The sequence below is a fragment of the Lissotriton helveticus genome, chromosome 8 (assembly GCF_964261635.1).
Source record: "Lissotriton helveticus chromosome 8, aLisHel1.1, whole genome shotgun sequence".
Classification (NCBI taxonomy): Eukaryota; Metazoa; Chordata; class Amphibia; order Caudata; family Salamandridae; genus Lissotriton; species Lissotriton helveticus.
In genome coordinates, this window is record NC_136069.1 from 1,559,226,392 (window position 1) to 1,559,250,604 (window position 24,213).

The 24,213-nt window shown below is 47.4% G+C and overlaps 1 protein-coding gene across 2 annotated transcripts in view; it reads right to left on the minus strand.

Moving 5' to 3' along the window:
- The window catches only part of RAB6A (RAB6A, member RAS oncogene family), a 369,438-nt gene extending 361,680 nt beyond the window's left edge, over nt 1–7,758 (minus strand). The window contains exon 1 of one of the 2 annotated variants that reach the window (XM_078658559.1): nt 7,392–7,758. In XM_078658559.1, the coding sequence (XP_078514685.1) occupies nt 7,392–7,461 (70 nt within the window). In that variant the 5' untranslated portion in view covers nt 7,462–7,758. The remainder of the gene's footprint in view (nt 1–7,391) is intronic. The other variant, XM_078658560.1, reaches the window with a different exon arrangement.
- Between the last annotated feature and the right edge of the window lie 16,455 nt (nt 7,759–24,213).

A 24,213-nucleotide genomic window follows, 5' to 3' on the forward strand; every position in this document is an offset into this window, starting at 1 on the left:
GAGGGGGTTCGTCATCGCCCTTTAGCATACCTGTGAACGGAAGTGCTGCGAGCATGGGATAATAAGAATGTAGGGCAATTGGGTGATAGTCGAGTGAAAACAGAGCGTAGAGTGTGCCTACTGAACCCCTGCAGGGAACACGAGGAACGTGATGGGTGGGGGTGCTGGCCGAGTGATTGTTCAACCCCCCGTCTTTATTGTAGAGATCCCCTGTGTGGGGCTACGTAGACCCCAACAGGGGAGAGGTCAACTCGTACAATGGACGGCTGTGAGAGAACCCCACCTGACAATGCATGGTTACACGGTTTCCCAGAGTTTGGAACTCAGTTTCTGTACTGCTAGCCTAATAGGTCTATATAACAACGTGAGAACATTTGTGATTCCCCGGGGAACACACTAATGGAGAAGAAGGGAAGTGATCGCTTGAGAAAAGTTGGCAGTAACATGTATTGTGGCAACAGTATTTAAAACATGTACTTGATACTGCGTATGGTTCTGATCTACACCTGTGTGATTATAGATGTGAAATACGCTGCCTCCTGAATGATGTATATGCTTCCCTTCTACGCACTTACTGCAATGTAATTGAAAATGCCAATAAAGGCATATTTAAGAAATACTAATAATCTAAATATTAGTGCATATATGCATGTTTTATCTTGCGTTATTAAACATAACTGACAGCGGGGAAAAAAACGTACTACTAATACACTACAACAAGAATAAAAAGGCATTCCCAAAACTATCTTACATAAAATTTTCAGTTCCCCGACATCAATATCATTCCAGTGCTTAAAGACATGAAAATTGATGATTAGAAAAGCTCTAAAGGTCTAAGGACGTCCTAAATTCAAAGCTTCAATCATGGTTCTTCAGGTGATCCAATTCCTAGATTTTTTAGATCTGTTTTGGTGCCTTAAGGGAGTAGAGTAGGATCAGGGGGCAGAGGGGTCGACAGCCCCACACCTGATGTGGTTGGGAACCAATGTTGATTAATTGATGGTTGAACCTGGATTGTCTCTTCTGCCCATTACCGCCAGACTGTTATATATTTGCATTGTTTGTAATGGTGTACTTGCAATTGTTTAATAAACAGAGCTATCACAGTCACCTATTTTATTTTGGAAAAGTCTTGGTCTTAAAATGGGCGATCTAATGTATCAGGCTGCCACCTTCAAGTAATGCATATTTCCCACAGCAGACAACATCCTTAAGACCGCTAGAAATGATGTGTGATTCGCTGAAAGGAGGACAGATTCCCCGTTTTAGCAAATATGTTAGCAAAAGTGGTTAAATGGTTCACATTACAAGCTTGAAGTTACTTTTCAATGACCCCAAACAACTATATGAATGCTACACAAGTCAATTTTGATTTAAGGAAAACAAATACCATAGTACACTTTACTCCAAAACGTGGTTACCTATTCTGCTAAATCCAATATTCATATTGCAAAGATTACAAATGTGAACTCCGAGACAACAGTGCTATCAAGTAAAAATGCTGCAGTGCGTTATAGACTACATCCCAAAGATCACTTAACTTTAGCAACTTGTCTTAGTTCAATCGGGATCACAGGCTTAGGTCTTCACATTTAACAAAGGGATCAAAAATGGAGTCAGGTTGTTTCCCTTTACATCATTAGGTTGTGCATCAATTGATCGAAAAACTACTGTAGGAAGGTGCAATCTGACTGCATGATTACCCCCACTTTTTTCCCCTGGTGTTTTGCTGGTTTTCGACTCGTTTGACTGGGATCCTGCTAATCAGGACCCCAGTCTATCTGCTTTCTCCCTAAATTGATTGCATGTACTTTAGGTACAGTCCAGATTGGATTCTGGGGTACCCTTATAAGTCCCTAGTATACGGTATACTATGTACCCAGGGCATAGGTACTCAGAGGCCTCCCAGGGGCTGCAGCATGTATTGTGCCACCCCTGAGAGACCACTCAAACTGACACCACAGGTCTGCTACTACAACCTGTGCATGGTGGTGCTTGCACCCCTTACTTAGATATAGGTTCACTATATCTACCTTATATCACTACACATGTAAACATATCAGTCACACCTATGGCAGGCCTTATCAATCCTGAAGGCAGGGTGCTGGGTTTTATGTGAGAGGATGCCCATGCATGAGCAGAGCCCCTCTGCAGCCGTCGGAACCTATTCTCTGGGGTTGTTCTGCGATGCAGCCAACAATATACTCATAAGTGCATTATAACCTCACAGTAAATGCTAACTTTACTGCTAACGGCTGCATGGAAACACGTCGTGTTTGGTATCAAACACCTTGGACTCATACCTCCACACCAGTAACTGGTGTGGGAGGTATGATTCCACCCTACTAGAGGGAGAAATATGACAAGACCAGTACACCTGGTACCAGCTTTCTCGACCCTGGCATCACAAGATGGATGCTGCCAGCCACAGACACGAGTCTGCTCTCCTGCTGATGAGACAAGTTTGAGCAGGGAAAGGCATGACAATAGGCTTCCCATCACAGGGAGGTGTAACCCCCCTCCCAGACAGGCTTTAGTGTATTGGGGCTGGGTGGGTGCACTCAGAGTGATTGGATGTCTGCACTGGGGGCACATTTGATGTCCCTGTGCATAGTCCAGGTCAAACCGGTTGCAGGAGCCATTTGCTTCTGCTCTGGCGCAAAACTGGACAAAGAATATGGGTGTAACCACCCCTCTGTCCTGACCCTCGCATAGGTGGGTCCCCAGAGTTGGTCCCACCCCTTCCTTGGGTATAAAGTAGGAACCCCGGAGTACAGGACTTTAGATTTACCTGGACGAAACTCTGCTACAGAAACAAAGCACTTTGACCATCTACACTACGTTGGATAACTGAAGAATCTCCCTTGGAGTAAAGGTGCAACTCCCCTGCTAAGCAGGCACCAAAGACGCATCTGACCGGTTTGCATCTTCGAAGCTCCTGAGGACTCCAAAGAGTTTTGCAACACAGGAGGTGGGTTTCCAAGTGTCCCTGAGGTCGACTAGTGCTCTCAGCAAACCTGAGACCTGTATCCCTAGGGGGGGGGGGGATCGTGCAACCCGTACCCCTGGGCACCGTGTACATTTGCAGAAGCATCTGCTTTCCAGCGACCCCTGAAGCTGTGCTTTGGGCTACTTGTAGTCCAGACCCAGAGCAGTGATTCCAACTAAGATTGCCGGCCTACACTCCACGAGGGTTCCGTGGGCTAGTATTTTGTGATTCCTCTCGAGATCCCTTTGCGATCCCTGGTCAGTATGCCTGTGGGTCCCTGTGAAATCAACTTTAACTTACAGTGGGTTTTCCTGGTTGCTCCAGACGTGCCCTGACTCTCCATCGCTTGGAGAGTCCCCAGGACCTTGCTGGTCCTCACTGAAACATCTTTCCTCTGACGGCGTGGGTTGCAATTGCCAAGGTTTGTTGGTGTTCAATCCAGACACTGAGCCCCAGCACTTTACATCCTTCGTAGGACAGCTCGCCTGCGGACTTTGGTCACCCTTGACGTCTCCTGGTCCTTGTGGTTGCAGAGTCAAGCTTCACCTCTTCTCACCTGAAGCACCATACATTGGTGGCCATTCGTCTACCGAGCCCCTGGTCACCCTGAAGTGACCCAGACTCTGTCCCCTTGCTTTCAGGTTCTTCTCAGCTCCGATCCAGGCTTGGATCACACCGGACACTTTTCCTCTTCATGGCAGCAGCAGCACTTTTCGGCATCACTCCATTGAAAATTACGAAGATTCCCGACACCATTTGACAACTATGCACCCGGCTTCCCTGGGTTAGGTAACAAGAGTATTCTGGTGCTCACATGGGTGCTGCCTTAGAACCTTCTAAGATTGAAAGGGTTTGCTTAAAGTCCTCTCCTAAGTGTCCTTCATTTTTAAAATTCCAACTGCGACTTTCCAATAGAGTTGTACAGAGCTCACGCCTGTGTTCTCACACTGCACGCGTCCCCCGTGTGTCCCTTGTGTCACTACCTTGGGTGGTTCCTTGGGGTCCTGGCGATTCTACGTGCTCTAGGCACTGTGTTTAGTCAAGTCGTAGAGGTTATACCACTTTCTTAGTAAATGGTTTGGTCTACCCCTGGAGCCCACTGTGTATTGTGCTATTACTGTCATTCTAGTGATTTAATATTGTGTGCTTTGTTCTTTTATCTCATAAAGAGGTTAGTAGAGTGTTTAGTAATAAATATATATATTGTATATATTCCTTGTGTAGTTCTCTTTTCATTTGGTCATTCAGGAGGTTATAGATTGGAAAAACAAGCTGCTTTACATCCCTTCAAGACTTAGCCTGAAGGCTGCTCTCCACAGCTATCCCTAGGATAGCTTTCTTTAAAGGTTCTCTTTCACCTAATCATCAATAAGGGTCGGTTGGACTGGTGCAAGGTGCCCACTTTAAGTGGTGGACAGCATATACCAAGCCAACTTCTCACAACGACAAGCAAGGAACAGGGGACGATTAGTCATTCATTCAGAGACAGATTACATTCACTTCCTCTGGAAAAAAAATACAGAAACAAAACAGGCCTACATTTGAGATGCAAACTTAAGTCTAAACATTAACAACTCTCTTGATTGAAGACGTCTATCATTTAGAGAATATGGAGGGACAATCAGAAGTGGACAGCTTTCTGAATAACAATATCAGCCAATAGTAGATCTATCTGAAGACAGATTTGGATATCATGGTCAACAATGGCACCTCCCCAAATGTTTCATGCAAGAATTCTGAGTAGTCTCAAACCTGAGTGATTGCTTTCCATAACACACTCAGTGGTAAACAAACGCCAGTCGTGTTCACCCCTATTAATGTGAACTTTCGGCAGTATGGACCGAGCATCCCAATTTAAAAAAAAAAAAAAACACACACACAGTAGTGCCATATGTGACCCATATAGTAGCCTTGTTAACGTGACACTATTCAGTTTTTAGCAGAGCGACAAGCAACAATTTCTTGCCAAAAACATTGGTGTTTTAGTACACTATACTTAACTGAGACATGGGCGCTAATGAAACCAACCAAACATTAAACAGCAATTGTTCTAGATGGGAATTAACAAAACAACAATGTAATTCAAGTACTGAAAAAGAGCCTCCAAAGGAGTTGCATTTCTTAAACCGCTGTGTAGACACACAATACACTTTTTTTCTGGTACATGGTCTGTTCACGCATTTGTTGAAATACAAACCCAATAGAGGGCCAGAGAACAACCGAAATAAAGTGCACTTCACATTCATTAGCAGATGAGAGCATCAAGTTAGTCAATCACAGGAACTGTCAGCAATGCAAGTAATACACCAAAGGCCAAACATGCCACTGATGAAAATATTTCGCAACTGAATCCAATGAGAACAATAAAGGGAATATGTACCATTGCCACAAAAAGCTAACACTGAAGTCAACAACACAGACAGCAGCCACAACCAAGAATAAACAGGTCTAACAGTGCAAACAAGCTGGGTGTATTTGTTTCACAACTAGTCCTTGGAGCATACTTGCCCAAATTAGCTATTTTGGTTTTACTGTACCCTACACGAACTGCTACGAATACACACTAACACAACTGGTAAAAACATCGAAAGAGATAACAAAAGGTGTTAACGTACAAATCCAGAATAAAAAAAAATTTAGTATGCAGCATTCGACTAAACTATTATTTGAGCTAATGCATAGGCTAGTTCATCTCACCCAATACCCAGTGAATGGTGACTAATCAAGCCATGTATCTAAACAGCATACACAAATGTGCAACCCTGGATGTTAGGGACAAACAAAATAGTAACATTGCAAATGCTACAAATATAATGCTGAAAAAATACTAAAGTAAGAAACAAATCTAGTAACTGTAAAGCTCATAAGAACGGAACGACACTCACTGTACAGCGTTGATCAGAGTAAGAATTTGGAATGAAAAATAACTGTATAACGAAGGTGCATTTGCTTAACCACTGGTGCTTATGACAGTCTAATTCAGCCCCAGGGTCTGCAAAACATCGATATCAAGCTGGGTAGCATATACAGAAAAAAATACAGACAATTGTCGAAGCCTAACCTCTTGACTTTCAATAAAGAAAATGGAATAGTACATCATTTTATGGCACGATCGGACTTCATTTCTTTCTCACAAGGGAAAACCTCGCACATCCCAAAAATAAAAAAAAACGGTTTGGGTGTAGGAGCTATCTCGTCTCGCATGTAAGCCTGGAAGGTTATAATATCAAACCATCCAGTGGAGACAAGCAGTGGCAAGTATAAATAGCGACGCATGAAACAGCAATTTAAGCATCTGGACAGACCGTGGCCCTTGGGCCTCGCCGCTGCCATCATTAACACAGTCTGGCGTTTTACAAGGAGCGTGGCAAAATAAGATCCGCCGTCCTGGGAATCTTTTATTGGCCCAATATAAGCAGCACCGAGCTAAGGCTACTGCCTCCGTATCTAGAATGATGTCAGATTACATCAGCTCTGGAGATCACACAGGCGGCCTGCTTCTCGCCTATGAATATTTACCACTGTACAGCCTGCTTAAAGACTCCTGTGGGATGCCAGAGAATGGCACAGGGTTAAGACCCACAAAAAGGCTGCTTAATTTGAGCTGGCCATTGTGAGAAGACGGCAGAGGGGTAACCAGGGGGTTTGGATGGGGAAAAGGGAAATAGAGGTGGTTGTCAGGCTATGGGTAAGAACATTGTGATGAAAAGTGAAGGGCCAGTTAGGAAAAATAATTTTGGTTTGGAGGTCTGGTGGGTGGTTTTCTATAAGATAGGGGGGAAGAGTTAAGGGAGGCCAATGCTTGTGGGGGGGTCATAGAGGTACTAGGCAAACTGGGGCGGGCACTATTGGAGGTAGAGAGTCAGGGTGGGAAGTCAAGCTTAGTCTTTAAGTGGGGGTGAGGAGTAGTGGACGATTTTTAGCAAAACCAGATCCTACCACTGTAGGATCTGGTTTTGCTAAAAATTGTATAACCAAATTTAGGTGCACGTTGTGGTGAGATGTGGGCAAAAGAAAAAAAACTGGGTGTGGCACTGACCAGCCTTGTTCAAATGTAGGGGCAGGAGGTGGACAGTGGTTATGGATCAAAGGCCTGGAGTTAGAAACCAAGGGAAGTCATTGATTTAGGTGCATGCTAGGAACCTATGGGCTGATTTCTGGTGTCAAGCTGGGGAAAAGTGTACGTGGCACGTAGTCTTTTTATGGACCTGGAGCTCTTTGCGTCGTGGGCGAGAATCAGACCAGGCTCCATGTGTCACCTCCTCTCCTGGGGAACAGGTTTCGGATGGGGGTGTTGAGGGCAACGAGTCAACAGCGAGTACTAGTTGTGTCTAAGCTGAACACCAGTTGACAGGGGAGGCACCAACCCACATCCTTCCAGCCCCCTCCCCTTCGTACTCACCGCTCTGCTCCCCCAGGAAGACCAGCTTGAACTTGCGCAGCGGATTCCCGAAGTCTCCTCCGGCGGACATGGCGCTGCGGCGGGTGGGGAGGGGCGGGGTGAAAATAGACGGAAAATACACGGGGAAGGGAGCAGCCTCCCCAGAGAGCCCTGGCGGTGAGTCCTGCGCGGCCTGGAGCTGTGTTCCGGGGTCCTGGGTGCGTGGCAGGGGGCGCTGCTCGGGCTCCTCTCCCAGCTGCCGCTGCTGCTGCTCGGGCACAGCCGTGTCTCACCGCAGCCTCAGACCCTCCCTGCGCGACCTCTCACACACACTCCACGCAGGCACGCCGCGCAGCTGACTGACGGTGGGCGGGGCTATACCCCCTGCTCCGACCTAAACCAATCACAGAGTGAAGACGGTGATGAGGCGAGGCGCCGCCCGACTGTTTCCATAGCCATCCGGATACACCACCAGGCGCATTCCGAGAGACGGTGACGGCCATTTCCAGGTCAGGAAAGCGTAACTCCTGCATCACTTTAACTCAAGTCGCCGTGGAGCTTTTGCCTGGCTTTACTATGCCTGCCGTTTCCTGACGCTACGCAGTACGCAAGCGCTTGTTGATGCTTTTTAGGGGGGGTGCGTGCCACATAACTGAAGTTAGCCAAACTACATAAAAGACTTAGCCAGATACGTAATGCGTGCCTGCAAAGAGAAGAAGCGGACGTTTTAATAGTTCAAGTAAAAATGACGATGTTTCAGAATATTTCATTGGAAAATTTAGAAGTAAACTTGGGCAAATTAATTTCTCTATTCATTTTGCCTTGAAGTGAAGGATTTTGTAAGCTGGAAAAAGTGTTATGTGTGAATTGCATACTTTGCATCCCATTAAGGAATTGTTATTGTTTAGAATGGACTCTGCGGGCCACAGTACTGAAAGTGTTCTGGGTCATTGTGTATTCCAGTAATCCACCTGCATGACCTGCCTTTTGTAACCGGAATAAACCTACTTCGGAAATTACCACTCTTGTGGTAATTGCATCCTACACAACAATTAAAAATGTGCACAAATTTGTGACAAGAATTATCAATTCTATTAACCCCTTCGCCGCTGTGCGAATTCCGCCGCGGCACGGGGGTGGGGGGTAAGGGGTGAGCGCGGCACTTCCATGATCATGAGGCACGGGCGGCGTGTGGTCATGACGACGTGGGTCCGCCATGACCACGCCCGCTCACTAATTCGCCCGCACAGACGGGGAATTAGCCCCGCGTGGACGGAGCGGCAGCAGCATGACGCAATCACGCCGTCATGAGCACACGCTGCCCGTGGCTCATGAATGCGTGGTTCCGTCATGAGCATGCAAGGGGTTAAGTACACGGAGGTGAGGATTATGCTTCAATACCTATTCACAGCAGCCAATGAGAGAAAAGTTCAACAAACACTACATTATCCATGAATACTATCATGTCACATGACCAACCATAGTGTATAGCTCCAAATAAACTCCTACAAAGATGATAGTGTCCTCTTTCTTCGAGTAACAATCCAACAGTTAAGTCAGTTCAATCAAGTAATTTGATCCAGTTTTCCGTCTTCACTAGAGAAAAAACCTTCTTCATGAAGAACCAACTGGGGGTCCAACGGGGCTCAACCCTTGAACTTGTAATGGAGCGGTAATTTCTTCTGGTAGTTTCTCAATGCAAAACCCTCATGCTACCTCTAATTTACCGCTCAAAAGGTGTTGGGCCCTTCACACCATGTATTACCTTCAGGAGACCTAAATAAACCTGAACAGTCAAAAATGCAATTATTATTTTAAGCCAATAAAGAGAGTTGTTGAGTATTTAAAGGGTTTTATTTTCTAGTCAAAAGTTAAGTTTTTTCTCTGACCCTTTATTCATTAGTAAAATATCAATCAGGTTACATAATTTGGAAAACAGGAAAAATATCAATAATACAGAACACATTACAGTCTGCATATAAGCATTACATGTAGTTATGAAAATGTGGCGCAAAATATCAGTCAAAATTCTTAAAGAGTTTCTAAGAAAAATAGTCTTGCAAAGCTAATCAATAATTAAATAGTTGGCAAAAATCTCCCATTAAGAGAAATAAATGCATAAAACAAATAAATCTTTTTAGACCTAATTAATTAGTCAAAACATAAACTTAAAGTTTAGCATCTAAATCTAAAGAGCCTTTCTATCTGTTGCTGCTCTGAGCATCTCTGTGTCTAAAAAGCAAAAAGGAGGGAGACAGCCCGCCCTTCACCAGACCTCAAAGGAATGTGGCCTGCAGTGCCAAGATATGACGTGGAAGCAAGAAACCTCCCCCTGAATCTCCTCGGACGCACCTCCCCTTCAGCAATCTCCCGGGACGTTTCGCGTACCTAATCCATAGAAGCCAGCTGAGCTGAGAAAGCCAGCCCCCATCCAGAGAGGACATTATTTTATACTCTAATTATTGGCAGACTACACCAAGATGTAGCATATTTCAGGTAAACCTGTACGTGATTGGTCAGTCATGATGGCATGAGTTCTCAATACCCTGACTCATTCTAAAATCCTGACTACCAGTTTTAACAAAAGAAGCATACATGAATAACTACATTTATAAACATTTGCAACATTTACTAAGAAAAATGTTTCATTCTAATTCTCTTTGTTCCTTCCTTCCACAGCGTAGTCAGATGGACACTTTTAACTAACACTGGTACATTGGCAGAATCACAAGAATGTACAAAGTTCAAAGTGTCCTTGACTCCTTTAGGAAAGCTGGTACAGTCTGCGCATGCTCTCTTCTCTTTAATGCAAGCCATAGCCTTGATGGATTCACAGGCAGCCATGTTTTGTGTAGGCCCCAAAAATAAAACAAACACAAAGATAATATTAATTTCATGTAAATCAGCCCATTATGTTTCCCTCCCTCATACTAATACCCCTTATAAATGTTTACCTAGCCAAGCTATTAGTGAAAAGCAGCTTTTCTATTATTTATGACAACATGCAAAATAAATGTGAAATGTGCAACATAGCATTTTCATGCTTTAGTGTAAAATTTAAAAGCACACATAGTTAATACAGCGCACACAGCAACATGCTTTAGTGTTTTAGATAGCTTTTCATGCAAAAAGCATTTAGTACCCTGTGTAGTGTTTGGTGCATTATTAATTCACACACATTATAAAAAGAGGTGTTATTTAACTGAAAATATTTATCAAAATATGCAACAAGTCAAAGTCTATTAAGAAAGAAATAGTGAATGTAGATTATATGGGATGAGCTGGGAAAGAGAGAAACATATTCTATTAATCTTCAAAGCTAAAAAGGCCACTTTTCTCTACATTGCAAAAACACATGTTAATTCAGCAAAAGCATTTCAGACTGAATAGGCCTCACTTTCATGTTTTTCATGTGCCATGTTTTTAACTTTCACCAAAATGTGCGTGGCAAATTAAATGCAGTCTGTCTGTAGCACAAAAAAAAAAAACAATGCCTGACTGCAGATGAAATCTGCTCCATCACTTGCACTTGGACAAAACGAAGTCCGGTAACTCCCCAGTGTAAGGGAGGTGTTTTTCCATCGCAAACTGCAGAATGAGCACGTCACAAAGGTCTGATTCATTGCACCTTACTTGCTATTTGCACCTGAAACTGCAAAAGAGAAGACCGTAACTCTGGTCTCAATACATAAGTCACCAATTATGACATTAAGGAAATGAAATGAAATGAAATGAAAGTGGATTTGTAAAGCGCATGGCTGCCCAAGAGCGTCCCAGAGCTGTAGAACCAGGGATACTGAGGGTGCGCTAGGATTTAGGGATCCTGTGGAAACAGAAAGGTTTTAAGAAGTTTACGGAACCTCGTGTAACTCGGTTCGGTGCGAATCCCAGCAGGAAGGGTATTCCAGAGGGACGCCGCATTCACTGAGAATCGGCGTCCCCCCGCACGGGCCCTCTTGACTCTCTGGACGATATCCAGGTTGCCATGATCAGAGCGCAGAGATCTGGAGGCTTTATAAGGGCGGACAAGATTCCCTAAAATGGGGGGTCCCTTCCCCTGTAGGAATTTGTGGGCAATACATAGGGATTTTAATTTAATTCGTTCGCGAATTGGTAGCCAGTGCAGGGCTTTAAGTGCCGGTCTGGCTGAAGCTCTGCGTGAGGTGCCAGTAAGCAGCCTTGCGGCCGCATTTTGGACTCGTTGAAGAGTGTTGATAGTATTTTCAGGTGCGGCCAGATATAAGGCATTACTATAGTCTAGCCTTGATAGAATTAAACCCTGAATAAGCAGTTTTCTCGATTGCTCTGGCAGCAAGGGTAGAATTTTCCGGGGAGAACGCAGTAGCCCTATGCATATGCCCGCTGTCTTTTTTGCTTGGGTCTTGAAGGACAGATCTTGTTCAAACCACACCCCCAAGCTTTTTAATTCCTTTTTAGCAGTGGGGGCGGTCCCTAAGCATGCAGGCCAGATGGAATTAGGTAGCGACGTTATGTGGTGGCCTAGCAACATGAGCTCTGTTTTAGCTCTGTTCAATTTGAGTCAAGACCTATTCATCCATGCGTGGATTTCCGTGAGGCATGAGTGAAAGTTTTCCACACAGTGATTCTCTTGGGAGATCGAGACGACTAATTGGGTGTCGTCAGCGTAGGTGACTACTTTAATCCCAAAGGGATTAACCACCTCCTCCAAGGGGGCCATATAGACATTAAATAAGGTAGGGCTCAACAAAGAGCCCTGTGGGACCCCACATTGGAGGAGGGTCAGTTTGGATCAAGCCTCACCTTCCCAAACCTGAAAGGTTCGGTTCTCCAAAAAAGAAGTCAGCCATTGCAACGCTATGCCTGTTATTCCCAGAGTACTGAGACGGTGGATTAAGATCTTATGGTCCACCGTGTCAAAAGCTGCACTTAGATCCAGGAGGATCACAGCCGCTGATCCTCCCGAATCCAAGTTGCACCATGCCTCTTCTGCTACTGCTAACAGCGCCGACTCTGTACCCTGAACGCAGCGAAAGCCTGTTTGGGAGTTACGGAGCAGATTATTATTCTCCAAAAAAGCAGAAAGCTGCTGATTGGCTATTTTTTCAGCTATCTTGCTGATACCAGGTAGCAGCGAAATTGGCCGGTAATTTGCCAGCTCAGAGGGATCAAGCTCGGGTTTTTTCAGCAGTGCTTTAACCGTAGCGTTTTTCCAGGGCGGTGGAACAATTACCTGTATAAAAGAAGCATTGAGAAGATCGGTAGTTAATGGGGCGATGGTAGTTGTAACCCGTTTCAGAATATGCATGGGAGCAGGGTCGTTAGGAGAACCACTCTTTATAGTGGATAACACTTTTTCACATTCGTCCATTGTGATTGGGGCAAATGCCTCTAATCGGGGGCCATCGGTGAGGGCATTAGATTGGCTCAAATCAGGGGCTAGGTCATTTGGGTCTAAGTTTTTTAATATAGTTTGAATTTTACTTTAAAAAAAATGCTGCCAATTGATTGCATCTGTTTTCCGACGCCTCCTGAATTATCTGCGGAATTGGTGTTTTGAGGAGATCCTTCACAATTTTGAATGTCTCTCTGGAAGAATTAGAGGCAGTTTTGATTCTCTCCTCAAAGTATCCTGCCTGTGAAGCTGTGAGCTTTCGTGTGGATCGTCGATCAAACTCACTGACAAAGGGGTCTTGGGTAACAAGGGTTTTATTATTTTATACAGACGTCTCTTCTGTTCAGGCACTCGGTAATAGGGGAGGGGGTTTTCTGTGTCCTCCGCCACTTGTTTCGCCGTTCCGATCCTCCGTGTTTCCCGTTGCCTCCTGAGGGTCGTAGGTCTTGGTTCCGCCGTCTCGGCACTCACCCGGAACACCGCAGCAGAAAAGCAAAGAAAACAATATTAGGCAGGGGTTTTGAATGCGGTTTAGGGTAGGGGAGTGAGGGAACACACGTGCTCTCTATGCTTCCAGTGCCGATATGGTGCAAGGGGGTGGGGTGCAAAGAGTTTGAGTGTTTCGTCTTAGGGCGGTTTGCCCCACCTACGCCCCGCCCAACCCGTGAACCGTGACCGTACCTGTTCTAGCCACACTTAGTGCGAAGTGTGGCTGGGCGATGCGTCTTCCTGTAGGCCTCCCGGCTTGTCGCAGTTGTCTCGGTTCTTTCTCCCTTCCCCTCCGCTGGTATGGGCTTCGCTGTCTTCCACTTCTGCTTCCTCCGTCCTCCGCTGTTCCGCTCTTGCCTCCTCCCCTCTCCGATGTTCTTCGCTCTTCTCCTCTCCCGTCCTCCGCCACTCGTCTCCTGCCTCCTCCTCGCTCGCCACCTTCGTCCTCAGTTCCTCTTCTTCCGTACGCCACTCCGATCCGTCCTCTCGCCTCCACTCTCCTTCTCTCCCTCCGAGTGTATCACACACCTGAGTGTGATTTGGGCGTTCTTTTACCTCTGGTAGGTGGGCGGGTTCAGGGTCCAGCTCCGCCCAATTAAAGTAACATGGGTCTCCAGTATCCTGCGCGGGGTTGTACCTGTCTTCTGCCGTCTTCCATGAGTCGGTGTGCTGTTCGAAAAGAGGGGACACAGGTAAAGGTAAGCCTGAAGGGCCCGAGTCCGGGTCCTCCTCGTCACAGCAGCTTTCCGGGCTGATTTATAGGTCTTCATGGCTGCTCTATACTCAGCTTTATTATGGGAGGCCCAGTCCTTCCTCCAGGTCCGTTCTGCTTTTTTACACTTTTTCCTTAGTTCTCTGAGTTCTGGGGTATACCACGGTGTTTTAAAAACCCTGCTCTTCTTTTCCATTGATTTATTAGGGAGAACAGCGTCCAGGGAGCTATTAGGCCAGTTCGAAAAAAAAAAATCAGCCTCTAAGGGGGTAAGGATCGGAGAGTGGGACGGTCTGCTCCAATTTAAGTGTCCAGCTCTCAAAAGAGAGTTTAGACCAAACTCTGTCTACAGTACGTGGAGCTAGTAACTGCGGGCATTCGGTGCTAATTTGCCACTCAAATGGGACCACAAAATGGTCAGACCAGGGTATTGGTAAGGGGGGACTTGCTTCCAAATATAAAATGTTTGTGAATATTGGGTCCAGAAGATGGCCTTTTATATGAGTGGCAACTTTGTTTTTTAGTTCGAGCCCAAAGGATTCTAATTCAAGCATAAGATCTGTTGCACCTTTATCATATGGGTCGTTAAAATGCAAGTTTAAATCCCCTAGAAGAATTAAATTAGGTGAGGCAGAAGCTAGGGCAATAGTGGCTTCCAAGAGGGATCCAACAAATTGACCTGGAATGCCCGGAGGGCGGTATATCAGTAAGCCTGAAAATGACTTATTCGGGGTGATTTGCAAGCTGAAGTGAATATTCTCGCAGTCCCTAATCCCACCCTCTGATATTCTACAGACAAACTTGCCTCTATGCACTATGGCTAGTCCACCACCTTTGCCATGAGCCCTATGTTGACATTGAATATTGAAGCCCTGTGTCAGTGCGTGACTATGTCGGCCTCAGAGCGTGACATCAGCCATGTCTCTGTAAGAAACAGAATGTCCAGTTTTGAGTCCTGGATCAGTAGGTTAATCTCTACCGCATGTTTCGGTAGGGATCTACAATTTAATAATGCCATCCTGAGAGGGGTCGTGTCTTTTTCAATAAGTTTATTTTTCTTTGTGTGCACGGGGCTTCTGGAGCCTCCTAGCCAAACATCCACAGGCTTAGTTTTCTGTGTGTATATGGGCTTATTCCTGGGTTTCAATTGTAAGAGCTTTTCGCGAGAAAACATAATTCGGTGCTCTGGGAGCAAAGCCAGAGTTTCATGCCCTAGGCCCGGTCCGGCACGGATGGGCACAGACGGGCTTGCCTCTGGCGCGCCAGAGGGCGCCCGCTGCGCGGACGGGAAATGCTGTTCATTTTGTAGTGCCGCGGCCCAACTCGGCCGGAGCACTAGCGCGCTGACCTCGTCCTCCCCCAAAATGGCGCCCAAAGTCCTCGCCGGGAGGAATTGAGGCTGTAAATGATCAGCAAGAGCCCGAAATCGGCTCCAAGAAGTCAATGGGTCCCAGGAGGGGAAGCAACAAAGTTGGAAAGGCAAGTCAAGTGTGGGGAGATAAAAATAACAGAAAGCAAGTGCGTGATTTAAAATATAACAACGCTAGCAGCGTGCAAGAGCGACAGTATTTTAAAAAAATGAGAGCCCTAACTCCTGGCTTCCGCCTCAGGAGTCCTAAGTTCTACTAAGGAAAGGGGAGGGAGAATATAAGAAAACTTATGTAGTATAACAATACCATGCAAAAGACATTTAACCTGGGTGGGATAATCCTCATCTCTATGTCCTTAATAGAATTGAAAATTCTTGTCACAAATATTTGCACATTTTTAATTTTATGTCTGGACCAGAGGCTCCGATTATGCTTGTTCAAAGCTTAGCCACTACTACAGAAGCCACATCAACACTAGGTTTGTAATAAAATGACTTAAAAGTGGTTGTTAGAACTGGGGGTCTCTATTTGGCAGAGGTAGGTACCATTTACCAAATAGGGACCATTGCTTCTAGTCAGGGTAAGGGGGATACACACTTTAGATAACCCCTGCTCACCCCTTTGGCAGCTTGGCACGAGCAGACAGGCTTATCTCAAAGGCAATGTGTAAAGTATTTGTACCAACACTCACAGTAACACATGGAAAACACCACAAATGGACACCACACCAGTTTAGAAAAATAAAGTATCTTTATCTTAACTACACTAGACCAATACAACAAAATTCCAACATACACAGTTTAAAAATATGACTTTAAAAAGAGTCCAAGAACTTGTACAATAGATATCTATGGATGCGTGACTTTTTCACCAAAGTACCTGTAGATGCGGCAAAAGTTCCCAAGCCAAAGAGCTGCAGCGTCAGGAACCAAAGAGATGCAACACTCCTGAGACCCTGAGGAGGCGATGTGACAGCCTCGCTGTACGGAGCAGACGGGTTGCGTTGAGTCCGGTCTCTAGGGGAATCGATGCGTTGAGTCTTCGTGCCGGTTCCAGTTCGCAAGTGATGCATCGGGGAAGCGTCTCGCACAGATACGATGCTTACATCTTCGTAATGCGACAGCGATCGATGTGGCGGCGTTGCGCACCGTCCGACCTAAACCAATCACAGAGCGAAAACGGTGACGAGGCGAGGCGCCGCCCGACTGTTTCCATAGCCATCCGGATACACCACCAGGCGCATTCCGAGAGACGGTGACGGCCATCTCCAGGTCAGGAAAGCGTAACTCCTGCATCACTTTAACTCAAGTCGCCGTGGACCTTTTTCCTGGCTCTACTATGCCTGCCGTTTCCTGACGCTATGTAGTACGCAAGCACTTGTTGATGCTTTTTTGGGGGTGCGTGCCACATAACTGAAGTTAACCAAACGACATAAAAGACTTAGCCAGATACGTAATGCGTGCCTGCAAAGAGAAGAAGCGGACGTTTTAATAGTTCAAGTAAAAATGACGATGTTTCAGAATATTTCATTGGAAAATTTAGAAGTAAACTTGGGCAAATTAATTTCTCTATTCATTTTGCCTTGAAGTGAAGGATTTTGTAAACTGGAAAAAGTGTTATGCGTGAATTGCATACTTTGCATCCCATTAAGGAATTGTTATTGTTTAGAATGGACTCTGCGGGCCACAGTACTGAAAGTGTTCTGGGTCATTGTGTATTCCAGTAATCCACCTGCATGACCTGCCTTCTGTAACCGGAATAAACCTACTTCTGAAATTACCATTCTTGTTGTGGTAATTGCATCCTACACAACAATTAAAAATGTGCACACATTTGTGACAATAATTATCAATTCTATTAAACCCTTCGCCGCTGTGCGAATTACGCCGCGGCACGGGGGGGGGGCTAAGGGGTGAGTGCGGCGCTTCCATGCTCCTGACTGAACCAACCCATCATGAGGCACGGGCGGCGTGTGGTCATGACGATGTGGTTCCGTCATGACCACGCCCGCTCACTAATTCACCCGCACAGGCGGGGAATTAGCCCCGCGTGGGCGGAGCGGCAGCAGCATGACGGAATCACGCCGTCATGAGCACACGCTGTCCGTGGCTCATGAATGCGTGGTTCCGTCATGAGCATGCAAGGGGTTAAGTACAACGGAGGTGAGGATTATGCTTCTCATTTCTTTACTACTTATTCACAGCAGCCAATGAGAGAAAAGTTCAACAAACACTACATTATCCATGAATACTATCATGTCACATGACCAACCATAGTGTATAGCTCCAAATAAACTCCTACAAATATGATAGTGTCCTCTTTCTTTGAGTAACAATCCAACAGTTAAGTCAGTTCAATCAAGTAATTTGATCCCGTTTTCCGTCTTCACTAGAGAAAAAATGTTCTTCATGAAGAACCAACTGGGGGTCCAACAGGGCTCAACCCTTGAACTTGCACTTGGACAAAACGAAGTCCGGTAACTCCCCAGTGTAAGGGAGGTGTTTTTCCATCGCAAACTGCAGAATGAGCACGTCACAAAGGTCTGATTCATTGCACCTTACTTGCTATTTGCACCTGAAACTGCAAAAGAGAAGACCGTAACTCTGGTCTCAATACATAAGCCACCAATTATGACATTAAGGAAATGAAATGAAATGAAAGTGGATTTGTAAAGCGCATGGCTGCCCAAGAGCGTCCCAGCGCTGTAGAACCAGGGATACTGAGGGTGCGCTAGGATTTAGGGATCCTGAGGAAACAGAAAAGTTTTAAGAAGTTTACGGAGGAGGAGCTTGGCGGGCATCCGTGATGGCCGCGTGAGCACAGCGCTCCCCGGACCCCCGCCACTCCCGGCATGATATCCTGAACATATCCTAACTCTTTACGAGGATTCGTGTAGAGGACGCTGAGCTGATTGCCCTGGAACTTTTGGAATTTGATTTGGACCCGGGGTGCCGAAGTTACGGAGATTCGAACTTTCGGGCTCCGCCCTCGAGGTGCGCCCGGGACTGGGTGAGGCTCTGTGGCCGTCTTGGAGTTGAACAACAACGGCAGGGGGATTCGACTTGTGGGTCCCCCTCTTAAGTTTCGGTTTCGTTTCTGCCTCAGACTGAGACATCTGGCAGGGGAGCCTGGCCTGGGCTGGACCCGGGGCACGAGACGGCGGTCTGGCCTTTGGCTGGTAGATTCTCCTATCTGCTGGCCCTATACTAGTGGTACCCTAGTAGCGGCTCTTTGATTCCGAAGCCCTGCTTTCCTGTGGCTATTCCATCGAGCCTGGTGAATCTCCTGGTGACGCAGTTCTAGCATGGCAGGCAGAGGGGACCGAGAGACTCGGAAGACCAAGACGCCCCTGCGTGGGGGCCCGGTCCAGTCTAACGTTATGGACCGCTACACCCATTCGAAGGGGTCCCCCGGAGCCGCCCTGCCCGGATCAAGTACTGCTGACCACATTGTGGACGCGTCAACCGAGCCGTCCTTACAGGATATCATGGGCGCCATTTCTGCCATGAAGGAGACGATAGGCCAACAATATGAAGCTTTGGCCCACAAAATCGACACCGTGGCCATTGATGTGAACTTGATTCGAGCCGACCTGTCGAAAACCAATGAGAAGGTGAAGTCATTGGATCTTAAGTCATCCAGCCTCACGGCAGACGTCTCGGAGATACAGACGGAGATTGGCAACCTCCGTAGGGTGAACGATTTCATGACCCGGCGCTTGGAGGACTTTGAGAACAGGGCACGTCGCTGTAATGTGCGCGTGGTCGGAGTTCCGGAGAATCCAGAACCTCACTCTGTTGATCTCCTTGTTGAGGACTTGATCCAGAACCACCTCTCTCCATCTGGTCTGAGTAAATTCTTCGCAGTGGAGCGTGCCCATCGTGTTCCGGGGGGCCAGGGTAAGCCAGGTGCCCCGCCGAGGCCTATTGTTGCGAAACTCTTCCATTATAGGGATCGGGACGCTATCCAGCAAGCATCACGTGTGAAGGGCCCGGTGGCCTTTGAGAACGCCACGGTGAACTTTTATCCGGACTTTTCTCAACAGGTCCAGAAGCAGCGTATGGGCTTCCGTGGTGTCAAGAAACGTCTCCGAGACATGGGGCTACGCTACGCTATGCTTTTTCCGACCAGGCTGCGTGTCGAGTACAATGACCGAACCTTCTTCTTTGATCGGCCTGATTCTGTGAATGACTGGCTGGACTCTCTGCCTGATCGACCTCCTGCGACTGAGTCCGACGCCCACCCGGGTGGTGCTGAGGGTGGTGTGGAGAGCTGAACAATTTGTCTACACCTGGGCCCTCGTATAGAGTAAACTTTTCAGGGATTCTATGCCTCAGTACCTCTACTGTTTATGTGTTCTCCTCATTATTTGTCTTGCTCGGGGTGGCGGGTGGGCCGGAGCCTTTCCTCCTCTGGGGTCTTTTTGTAGAATAGGGGTTCTTGGGCGACAGGCACACTGCATGTTGGGGTGGCTTTTTAGCATTTTGCAGGGGTGCAGGGTGGGGGGTGTTATTTTGATTGTTGGGGGGTGGGTGGTTGATACGTTTGATGTTTGTGTGTTATGTTCTCAAGGCGACTCTATTTTGTTTCTGATGTTTTTTATGTCATGCTCATTGCAGAGGGGTTTCGGCGTTGCTGTGTGGGATGGGGGGTAGCGGGTTGAGGTTTGTTTCGTGGAATGTTAATGGTCTGGGAGATCGTATTAAGCGGAGTGTGGTGCTGAAATGTCTACGCCGTTTATCTCCAGATATTGTTTTTCTACAAGAGACTCATTTGGTGGGCAATACTTGTCGTGCGATGAATAGGTGGGGATATCGCCTTGTCGCACATTCGGGGTTTACCACGGGTTCCAGGGGGGTGGGTATCCTTGTTCGGGCTTCTCTCCCCCTAGCTATTGATGACGTGATCCTTGATGATCGGGGGCGTTATGCTGTCCTGGTGGGTCGTTATGAGGGTCGTACCCTCTCCTTGTTTACTGTTTATGTGCCCCCCGGCTTACAGACTTCTACCTTTTCCGATTTGGGCCGTGTGTTGTTGAACCTTCCTGATAGTACTCTCTTTATTGCAGGTGACTTTAATTCTGTGATCTCCGGTCACCACGATCGTTACCCCCCTAGGGATACTCCTTCGGCCCATCAATGGCTGGGTGGGTTTTTGGACACATTTGGCTTGGTGGATTGCTGGAGGCTTCTGCATCCTACCCAGCTTCAATACACTTTCCATTCGGGGGCCCATGGGAGTCTGTCTAGACTGGATTATTTCCTGATACCCGCGGCGCAAACGCCAGCGGTGCGTGAAATTAGACACCTCCCCCGGGGCATCTCCGATCATTCTCCGCTCTGGCTTTGTTTTGAGATCGGGGTGGAGGCGGCGGGCCGAGTGGCTCCTATTAACCCTTGGTACCTTACCTCCCCTGAGACCCGCAACCTTTTGACTAAGTCTTTGGATGCCTATTTTTTAGACAACGAGGGGTCCGTTTCCTCTGCGGTATCCCTGTGGGAGGCCTTTAAGACAGTGATTCGTGGGCAGGCCCTTTCCCTTATTGCTGAATCCAAGAAGGCTAGGAATCGGGAGGTGGTGGACCTTGAGAGAGAGATTGCGGAAAGAGAGGCCGACTTAGAGTCGGATGTCACTTCGGATAAACTCCACGCCTTGGGTCTGAAACAATTTGCTTATAAGTCCTTGGTCACGGATGCGGCTAAACTGATGTTCCGCGAACAACAGGGTCGTCTGTATGATGTGGGGGATAAAGCGGGTAAATTGTTGGCGTGGTTGGATAAGAAAGAAAGGGCGAATCGTGTGGTGCCTGTGATTCAGTCGTCGAATGGTGTGGCAGTGACGGACCCGGTTGGAATCGTTGAATGTTTTGCGGAGTATTTTCGTGTGGTTTATACCCCTGTGTCTGTACGGGATGTGGCTGACTCTCGCCTTTTGTTGCGTGATATAGCTTTGCCCAGTGTTTCCGATCTTGACCGTGTCTCGTTGGAGTCCCCTTTTACTACGGATGAGATAGCGACTGCCATTCGCTCGCTCCGTTCGGGCAAGGCTTTAGGCCCGAACGGGTTACCGATTGAGCTGTACAAGCTACGCCCTGACAGGGTAGCGCCCTATCTTCGTGCCATGTTTTTGGAATCCCGGGAACGGGGTATTCTCCCGTATGACCAGCGTCTGGCTACAATAGTCGTAATTCCCAAGGACGGGAAACCGCGGGACCTTTGTTCGTCTTATAGGCCCATTTCCCTGTTAAATGTTGAGCCTAAGGTCCTGGCTAAGCTCCTGGCGACCCGCCTACTGACGGTCATTAGTGGCTTGGTTCATCCGGATCAGTCCGGATTTATCCCCCATCGTAACATGGCTCTCAACTTACGTCGTCTCCACGGTGCTGTTGCGAGGGCGGGACTTCTGACGGAGCCGGCCATATTGGCCTCGTTAGACGCCTCGATGGCCTTTGATACTGTAGAGTGGCCCTACCTTTGGGCTGCTCTCGAAAAATTTGGTTTTGGTCCTGAGTTTATTGGTTGGGTGAAGTTGTTGTACGTTGAACCCTTAGCACAAGTAGTGGTGAACGGTAAAGTTTCTGTCCCCTTCTGCCTTGGTAGGGGGACCCGTCAGGGTTGCCCCTTGTCTCCATTGCTTTTCGCGCTTGCCTTGGAACCGTTGGCTGCGTGGCTTCGATGGGAGCCTTCACTCAAAGGGATCCGTTGGTCACCGGACTTTGAGGACCGTGTCTCTCTTTACGCGGACGATATTCTTCTATATCTTACCTCTCCGCGTAAATCTTTAAATGTCTTGTTTGATGTTCTTACTTCGTTCGGTGCCAACTCGGGCCTTGTTATTAATTGGGCTAAGTCCTGTGTGTATGTTCTCTCGGGTATTTTGCCCCCTTTGCCGGACAGATTTCCTATCCAGGTGGTTCAGTCTGGCTTCAAGTATTTGGGGATTTTTATTACCCTGGACCCCTCACTCCGGTTTGAACGTAACCTCCTCCCCCCGCTTCTTAGATTGCGACTGGATGTGGCCCGTTGGCGTAAGCTGCCCCTATCTCCTTTGGGTAGGGCAGCCCTTTTTAAAATGATGTCCTTGCCGCGGTTCCTCTACGCACTTCAAAATTCTTATGACGACATTCCCGCTACCTATTTCCGAGAGATCGAGAGTCTGCAAAGACAACTGATTTGGGACGGGCGTCCACGTATAGCCCTTGCGAAACTTACCATCCCTTGGTATGACGGGGGCATGGCGCTCCCCGATATCAAGAGATATTACTGGGCTGCCCAGCTATCTGCCATTAACCACGCGATGTATTCGCCGGGTCGCGACCCGGCCTTTGAGATGGATAGGTTCCAGCTGCCGGGAGGGGACTTTAATAGAGCGCTTTATTCTAGATCGGCCGGGCGCCATCTTACGGGCCCGTCCAGGACCGCAGTCAACGTGTGGCGCGCCGCGAGTGTGAGTTTGGGATGGGAGAATCGACTGACGCTGGCGACTCCGCTTTATGCTTCTGAACGTTTGGGGTGTCTCTGGTCTACTAAGGGCTTTGACCGCTGGGATACGATTGGGATTTGTAAAGTGGGTGATGTTTGTGTGAATGGTTGCGTGAAGTCGTTCCAGGCCCTTCAGGCAGAATACGACTTGAGTGACAGAGAGTTTTTCCGGTATCTACAGATCCGGCATGCCCTGTCCTCGGTTCTGACTCCTGATGTGGCCCTGCCCGAGTCCTCCCCCCTTGAAGATCGTATACTAGATGGACACTTGCCCGACAGCACTATCTCCCTTATTTACAAAAAATTGATTCATACTCGCGCTGATTTGTTGCTCCGGCTCAGAGAGATGTGGGTCGGTGACGGATTGGAATTAGATGACGAGGATTGGCAGTCGGCACTCTCCTCTCCGAAAGAAGTCGCCATTCCCGCCCGTCTTCGTTTGGTGCAGCTTAAGATCCTCCATCGGGTGTATGTGACTGGTCCGCGTCTGGTTGTAATGGATTTTTCCCCGGATGGTATATGTAAGCGTGGGTGTGGGATGAGCGCTACCTTTATGCATATACTTTGGAAGTGCCCTGTGGTGGCAGCCTACTGGGTGGATGTCCTTGCGATAATGACTGTTGTGACTGGTGTTGCCCTGCGGCCTGAGGCCCGACGATGCCTGCTGAACGTGTGGGAACCCTCCGATTACTCTGTGGCCCAGACTAGATGGGCAACCTTGGGTTACATGGTCGCGAAGCGTGACATTGCGCAACTTTGGGGCGCATCCCGACCTCCAGACGTTTCGGTGTGGGAGGATAACATGGACTGTGAGAAGACCGTCTATGTGGCTAGGGGCAGACCCAGGGCGTGGACGAAAATCTGGGGTCAATGGAATGCATATCGTGGAGAAATTTGTACCCCTCCCTTGGTTGACACCTCCGATATTACCCTGTCTCCCTAGGCTGACGTTCCCGAACTTTTTCATTCTGTTTTAGGATTTTCCTGTCCTCCCTGCTTCCCCCCTCCCCCGGCCTTGCCGAGTCTCATTGATTCACCTATGTTTTCCTGATTAGTGGCCCTCCCCTCTGACATCTGGGCTGACCTGATTACTGCATTCGCCTTGTTTGGTGTTCGTTATTTTAATGTTTAATATAGAAAATTATTATGTCCTGTCCTATGTCTGGAGCAATATTTACTATATGATTTCGTCCTGGCCACGGAAATGACTGTTTACCTCATGTGTCGTGCTTTGCGACTTAGCGGCCAGCCCGTGTGGTTGTAGGCCCATCTTTGTACTTTTTATCTGATTGCTCAATAAAAGTTTTTAACCAAAAAAAAAAAAAAAAAAAAAAAGAAGTTTACGGAACCTCGTGTAACTCGGTTCGGTGCGAATCCCAGCAGGAAGGGTATTCCAGAGGGACGCCGCATTCACTGA